Genomic DNA, 8017 nt, shown 5'->3' with positions numbered 1-8017 from the left:
CACAACTGAGCTTGGGCCCACATTAAGTGCAACCTCTCGGCTAAGAGGAAACTACCACACTAAAACTATGATATGACATTTGCCTGGAAGGTTTTTGTTGTTAAGGGGTATTTTTCGAATTTTCCGACGACTATCCCTGTCACTTTTACCCTGAAGACCCCCCCCCCCCGAGTACCCCTCTGTGTTTATGTACAAGAATATTTGAGGACAAGACACCACGTGACCCTGCTGCACAAATTAACCCATTGACTCCTGGCAATTTTTGAGCTGAATTTACAAAAAACAGACTGAAAACAGATACCTCCCCCCCCCCTATTCTGAGATTTATACAGCCCGTCAAAGTCAAACACAGCTGCACCTAGTCAGCGGTATCCAAGCTTTCCAACAGTGCTTTGCGGTCCCCACTTTAAATCCCTCGTCGTTGTGCTGAAGCCAGCACAAGTTTATGGTTGCTTGTATTTTTCATCAAAAATACAGCTATGAGCATATTAGGAGAGTGTCTCAGGACATCATGAAGTCTTTTGGGGCATAATTGAGTGCTTTGCTTATGGATATTTGCAAGCAAAGGTGGATTCATGATGATTTTTTCTTGTTTGGCTTTGCCTGGATGAGAAAATAATTTTCTAATGAATCACCACAGCTCTCCTAAATGCTGTCTTTTCTGAAACCAAATTGATTCCAAAATTGTTTACACTGCTATTCTGGGTCTGTATGACCTGGAATTGATTTGTTTGTCTTCGGGGTGAAAAGACTTATAAAAAACCATCTGACTTTGGGGAGAGGAGTGTTGACTGGCCCTCCCCTCGTAAATTTTTCCCTGGATCTCCCAAAATGCTTTTCAATCCGTTAAGGCATCTTCGTGGTTTTACAAGCCTTCAAGGAGTGGACATTGTGTTTTGAGGCCATGGAAATGAACCTGGAGGATCAGAATAAAGGTATCTAATTGTGTCTTGAGCTGTGTTTGCTGATCTCTCTCCCTTGTGTTGTATTTTGAGCGTTTTATTGAGAGGGGTGATTCTGCTTTTCTTTCCTTGTCCGATTTGAAATTTGTCAAATAACCTGTGCTATTATTTGGCTTAAGAGTAGTTGCCAACACCTTGGTTGGATGAATATCTTCAAGACCATTTATCCCTTAGACTGATGCCTGAGTATCTTCATCTTGTTGTGTTTAGTTTGCATTTATGAATTTTTTGGGTTGTGGGTACTTCCCAAAGCCGGTACAGGCCGGTTGAGGGGTCAATGTGTTAAAAATAATATAAATACTAACCAAAAAACATGTTATTATTCAAAACTAAGCTCATTTAAGCCTACGTTTTCTTATCTTGACTATTGTGTTCTTCCAAACTTCTGTCAAGAGCTGTCCTTTTTGTGATATGGGGATAAAAATATAGGCAAATAATTGAAAATTGGTTTTGGTATCCTAGGTAATAAAACCCTTCTTTTGTATATTCCAGATTCTTACCATAAAGGTTAATATCAAGAGCTTAACTATAATTTAGCAAGTCTCTTTGTAATTAAAATGAGATTTTGAGAAGTGGAACATGATTGACCCTTTGCCATTACCTGGAAAACAGGTCATAACGAGTCAAATTACACTCACCTTTCTAAAAACGTGGAACGCAAGAGGTGAATGGATGCCATCGAAGTCGCACGCGAAAAGAGGTAAATGGATGCCATCGAAGTCGCACGCGACAAGAGGTAAATGGATGTCATCGAACTCGCACGCGACAAGAGGTGAATGGTTTTCTATTTTCAAGCAGGCATGTAGACAGGATTTGCGCAATTATAGATATTATATGGAATTAAAGTATATTTGACGATAAATCTTAATAGTAAACGGACCACTGGGTCGTTCAAAAAACATACTCGCCCCTTAAGCACCTTATAATTTGCATTATTTCTCGTTAGCTTTTTGTAGATAAGAAAAACATATATTGGAAATATTTAGGTATTGATACTGTATAGAGTAGTAGCTTAAAATAATGAAATTATAAAGAATGATGAAAAGAAATGCTATTGATTTCTCCAAAAAATTCATTAATACAAGCCACTTTCTTACAAAATTCGTAATAAAAATCTATGTGGCCTTTGTAAGAGTTTTGAGCTAGACAGAATTGATTAAACAACGTTTGTAATTGATTCCATGTTTATTTGAATTTCTCTGTACATGGTCAAGCATACACTTTCACTTGTTTTCCTTGCTTGTTTTTCTCTGTCATCGCCGTCTGATTGGTGCTCCGCCCGCCCAAGAACGTGTCCACCACCTTAATCTCCTCCAGCTTGAATGCGTCCATCTGATGCGGGTTGTCTGATATGATGAGCAGATCAGCTTTCTTGCCGACCTCAAGACTTCCCAATTCCTTCTCCTTCCTCAACTGCCACGCTGCAATTGCAAAATAAGGTCAACGGTTTTGGCATGCTAATGGGAATCGGGCTTTGTAATAATTGTGAATATATCGATTTTGTTCAGCCGCTCCAGAGTTGTAGAAAATAAAAGAGGTGTCCTCAGTCACCAGGTGTCCCCAATAACAAGGTTTCTATAGATTCTATAGATTCTGTTGTAACTAACCTGCGTTGATGGTATACGCCTTCAAAGCCTCGTCAAGAGTGGCCTTATACTCCTCTCCGTACACAGTTTTCGGGTCATCCCGCTGGGTTCGGGTCACGGCAGTCTTGATGTTCGCAAAGGGACGGGCGTGGCCGGGGTAGGTGGGGTGATCCTGGTGGATGGTCCACTTGGCGCCGTACTCGGTAGCCACGGATAGTGGAGTCCAGCGGTTTGTTCGCTCTGGGCCCAGTATATCATTGGTGTATGACGTGGCATAGAAGTAGAGATGGTCCACAAAGAAGGACATCGCGATGTTGAGCTTGGCTGCGCGCGCAATCTGCTCTGGTGTCATCAGGCCGCAATGCTCAATTCGATGGCGCACGTCCGTGGGAGTCTTGCAATCATTCATCACCTGAGGGATAAGGAAGAAGCGTTACACCCATCAAACCCATCGAAATAAGCTAAAGGTGCCGATTTGAACTTAATTGATCCATGGCCAGTGAATTATTACTCTGGGACCAATCCTGCCTTTTTTTCTAGACACGTTCTTGCGTCTCCAAGCTACCCATTTTAGAGGTAAAAACCAATGACCCGCCGTAAGCGAGTGAACCTCAAACCTTTTCATAGGCGTCTACGACTTCCTTGCACGTACGATCGCCGTGCGCATGCGTAGCTACTTGCATGTTCTTCTCGTGGCAGTAGCGTACGATCTTGTACAAGTTCTCAGGTGTGTGAAGGACGAGACCATTCGAGGGGGGTGGAGGGAACGACAATATCTGTCAAGGAAATGAGATGACAGACTGATCAGCAACATTATCAATGCAAGTATCATCAGTATTGTGAATATCATCCCCCATTGGCATCAGATTATAGGGCCGTATCAGGGGGTGGGGCGCGCTGGGGGCACATGCCCCATCCCCCAATAATTTTAAAATTTATAAGGAAACGAGCAGTAGGGGCGTGGCTGTGCGCCCCAAGTATTTTCTCAATGTTTTTGAATTCCCCCCCCCCCCCCAATTTTTCGAGGCCCGCTACGGCCATGGATTATCATAAAAGTAATTAACATATATAACCACAACAGGCGCATGTCCAGAGGGTGAGGTTCCTAGGGACCAGGCCTCCACTCTGCTCATGCGACGAGACGAGTGTGACTCCGGTTAACACCTTCGTCGATAGTTTAAAAAAGGGGTAATTTTTTGTGTATTTGAATAGAAAAAGTTTTTGATAGTCCTAAAGGCGTATTACCAGAGCTAAGATGCCGATCTGAACTTAATTGGTCCCATGTCAGTGAGTAACTACTCATGTCCCTACCATGCGTTTTTCTCTAGACACGCACTTGCACAAACCGGGAAAAGATTGATGAACAAAAACAACTTATTGTAATCATCTTTATCACCCTCCCCATATCGTTATCATCATTATTGTCGTGACCCATCATCATTGTAAGAATCACCTACATCACTTACACCATTATACAATCACAGCTGCAACCAATATAACATTTTATCACATTTATTTTATCTTAATAGAATTATGCTACTAAGGTTTATCCCCTATTTCTATTCCCTTTTCTTCCCCTAATTCCTATTCCCTTTTATCCCCTATTCCCTTTTATCGCCTATTCTCTACAAGAAGCTTGTTTACCTTAGTCATTTCACTGTCCAAGTAAGGATCGACTATACCCGCGGTACCACAGTGCGGTGAGCCGTCAGCAACAAGCTTAATTCCAGCTTCCCACAGCATCTCAGTGGGCTCCGCTATCGGCTTGGTCGTACCAACATCGGATATCTCTCCTACTAGCTGGTACAACCCCAGTCTTATGGGGCAATCCTTATTATGGGACATCTTGACCACGATCTCATCGACCGGTGGGTTGGGCGTGTACGCGAGCTCAGTGACGGTAGTAAAGCCGTAAGACGCGTACGCCTTCCATTGGTCTGTTAGCAGCTTCTTCGGGTCGGCGTCAGGTGATTTAGGCATCTTTGACAGCAATCCAAGAATAGCGCCAGACTCCCAGACCTCCCCGGAAAGTGAGCCATCCTCCTCACGGCCGTAAACAGCGTCACTGCTATCCTGAACAGAGCTGTCTATTCCAGCAACCTGGGAAGAGATAAACATTCATATTATAAATAAACACAAGGTTGAAAAAGTATAATGAACGCCGCGGTGAAACAGAGTAGTTGACGTTTCGAGCGTTGGCCCTTCGTCCGACGAAGGTTATAGCTTGTCTACACCACGCCTGTGCAGATCACCTTGTTTCTCTACAGCTTGTCTGTAGTCTGTCTAGATATACCATTTAACCATTCATATTGGCTTTCATGTGCACCATTGTTAAGGGGGAACAAACACACTTTTCTTTTATATAAGAACCTTATTAGTATAAGAACGTCCAGCCTGATATTTCACCAACAAATTCTAAGAGCGTGCAGGCTCAGTAGCAAAATGTTTTTCCATGTGTAGATTATCATTTGTGTGATTCTGTTGATACCATGATTTTATATACAATGGCTGGTGTGTTTATTTCAGGTTGCAATGTACTAGATGTATTTAGACACAGCCTAAAAGCAGAGCCCCCAAGTTCGATTGAATTTCTAGTCGGTTAGGTTTAGAATATTAAAGACCTTAGAAATTTTTATGTACTCAGGAGACATCCCCAGACACAAGAATAAAGTGAGTCCCTACTATTTTCTTTAGTTGTCCTTTTTTCATCACTATACAAATTTTTTTGCGTACTTGAACATACCATCCCTCGATCTATCTCTGCCTTATTTCTCTCTGCCTTTTTTTGGCTCTTCGGTTTATCGAACACTTGAAAATCTTAGTGCTTTGGGTTTTGTCTTCAGGTCTTGGGTCTAGTCTTTGCTTCTGTGTAGTCACTTCTGGGAAGTCTTTGTTCCAGTCGTCTCAATAATTTGTACTGTTCTACATCCATTTTCCCTAGTATATAGTTTCCTTTTTTTTTTTAGAAGTGAAAGAAAAAAGGCAACCGAGTGACTGCTTCTTTTCAGAGATATTTTTCCCCGTTAGTCTTACGCGCCATCGTGACCACGGGAACTTTATCGTATAGCTATATCACTTTCCTATGACCATGAGGCTCCGCTAAAAACACCCATAAAAACATATTCAGCCTTAAAATGTTCAAAAAATAATTACGGCCCAGCCCCACCTGAAAATTAGAGGTGTTTTTTTTTTTATACAAACAGAGTATGTACAAAACAAACACAAACCGTTTGGCAAATTTGAGAAAAAAGCCCATGACCGCTATCTCTGCCGAGCGAGGAGTGATTCCGAAAAATAATGTATGCTTTGTGCTTCTGCACCGCTGATCTGCTGATATGTGGTGCGAAATCTCAAAACTACAAAAAAAACAACATTGGGATTTGTCTGTATCCAAAAATGTTTAATTGTCCTTTCAACGACTAATCAATTATATTTGGGTTCGAGAAATATCTTGTTGTTTAAAGGTCAGGTACAAAAAAAAATACGAGGGTGTCATCGCCTTTATGATCGGCCCTGAGGCGAGCGACGACTGAAATGCTCGGGGCGTATGATTGGAGAACACAAAACACAGGTTGTCTGTCGTGTTTGAGAGGAAATATTATTTACCCGAGAAAAGAACACGTGACATGCGCGTGCCACACTTGCATATAACGTCATTATTTTTCGCTGCAAATATATGCAAATTATATTCGAAAATCGTGCGAGCGGAATAAGCCTCCTCTCCGCGCACTCGATTTTGTTTGCTTCGCTAACTCATAAAAATGCCCATTAAAACGCGCTTTTATTAGGGAAAATCAAAGAGGGCCACTTGGGGTAAGTCTGACGAAAGTCAGCGAAAGCAATACGATTATGAAATATTGCTATATTTGTACTTTATCCATTCTTCGTCGATATTTTGCGCTTTCTCGGTGTTGTTGGGTAATAATTTCTTACCTCAAACGCTTTATGGTTGCACCAAGCGGCGTGCCCGTTCTGCGCCACAATCAACACAGGGATGTCAGCAGAGAATTCCTTAGCGATGAACTTCGCATCCAAGGCTGGTAGATCGCGAACCAGCTCGGGGTCCCAGCCAAAGGTCACGCCCCAACCGAGCGGACTTTGCGATGGATCAACAGCGGAAATGCCTTTCATTATGCGAGCTTTGACCTCGGCATAGGAGAAGCATTCATAGCCACTGATGCTTGGAAGGATGCTGAAAATTGCTGCCTGGATTGCATGTTGATGTGGCTCGATAAATCCGGGGAACATCGTCTTGCCTTCGAGATCAATTACTGTTGTGCTTGGCCCAGAAAATTTGAAGACGTCGTCTTTGCGTCCAACTGCAAGGATCGTGTCGCCTTTGACCGCCACAGCCTCGCATTTAGGCTTCGCATCATCCATCGTGAAGATATTACCTCCGGTAAAGATGGTATCTGCAAACTCCTTTTGGGACATTTTGGCAATTATGAGAAGCTGGATTCACAGAACTGTACTTGTCGCTGGTTGGCGCCGAGTGGCAAACTAGGAGTGCCCGTCTTCTTTATAGAGACCCACTTTAAATATGAACATGAATTTGGCATGTCAATCAAAATTATTTCAATATGAGTAGTAATCCAAACAAACCAGCTTTTCTTGTTCATGATTTCTTAACCTGGTAACACGATAGGACTCCTAGTCATTTGTTTATTACGCAATATAGTTCTAAATTTATGCACTTTCTTTTTTTAAGAATTTGTCTTGTTTTCTTTGGGGACTTGAGCATTAGCTTGATTGCATATACTACAAAAAATGTTATTGGTAAGTCAAAATTCTCAAAATATTTCCATATAATTGATGATCTTGGCAACCATTAATCATCTCTACGAACCACGAACAATGGGAACCCATCTTATAATATCTTTTTAATTTTCCAGAAGTTGTTTTCATTGCTGAAAGGGAAGCCTCGCACGAGATATTTTATTGTTCAGGGATAATGTTCCATCGTCGTTAATGCCTTATCATACTCAGATTTTTATTCTTTTTATTGTCGTATTGTTTTATATTCCCCAAGGGTGAGGGGGGCGGGGACTCAGGTATTAGACAGGGGGATGGGTCGCTCTAGGTACCTCCGTTATTTTGGATTTTTCTTTTGCTTTCTTTGTGTATTCATTATTTTTTTGTTTATTTATTTATTTATTTATTTATTTATAAGTTGTCATGGTGGGGGAAACACAAATGAGCTTGGCCCCACATTAAGTGCACACTCTCGGCTAAGAGGAAGAGTAAACTAAAGCTAAAACTACCACACTAAAACTATGATATGACATTTGCCTGTAAAGTTTTTGCTGTTAAGGGGTATTTTTCGAATTTCCCGACGACTATCCCTGTCACTTTTACCCTGAAGATCCCGCCGAGTACCCCCCTGCGTTTATGTACAAGAATATGCGAGGACAAGACACCACGTGACTCTGCTGCAGAAATTAAAAATAACCAAAAAACATGTTATTAATC

General features: G+C 41.8%; 1 protein-coding gene and 1 long non-coding RNA gene across 2 annotated transcripts; one reads left to right on the top strand and one right to left on the bottom strand.

The window, feature by feature from the left end:
- The first annotated feature begins 879 nt into the window (after positions 1-879).
- LOC125561777 lies at positions 880-2139 on the top strand. The gene is made up of 2 exons (XR_007307489.1): positions 880-935; positions 1455-2139. It is a non-coding gene; the product is annotated as an uncharacterized LOC125561777 (long non-coding RNA).
- On the bottom strand, positions 2129-7064 carry LOC5516630 (putative amidohydrolase YtcJ). Its single transcript, XM_001636571.2, has 5 exons — positions 6482-7064; positions 4193-4648; positions 3166-3324; positions 2570-2960; positions 2129-2383 (listed from the first exon to the last, which is right to left on the bottom strand). Exons 1-5 carry the CDS (start codon positions 6980-6982, stop codon positions 2172-2174), a joined length of 1719 nt encoding a protein of 572 aa, XP_001636621.1. The 5' UTR covers positions 6983-7064; the 3' UTR covers positions 2129-2171.
- Between the last annotated feature and the right edge of the window lie 953 nt (positions 7065-8017).

This window comes from Nematostella vectensis, chromosome 4 (genome assembly GCF_932526225.1).
Source record: "Nematostella vectensis chromosome 4, jaNemVect1.1, whole genome shotgun sequence".
Classification (NCBI taxonomy): domain Eukaryota; kingdom Metazoa; phylum Cnidaria; class Anthozoa; order Actiniaria; family Edwardsiidae; genus Nematostella; species Nematostella vectensis.
This window is presented reverse-complemented; position numbering and strand designations above follow the sequence as displayed.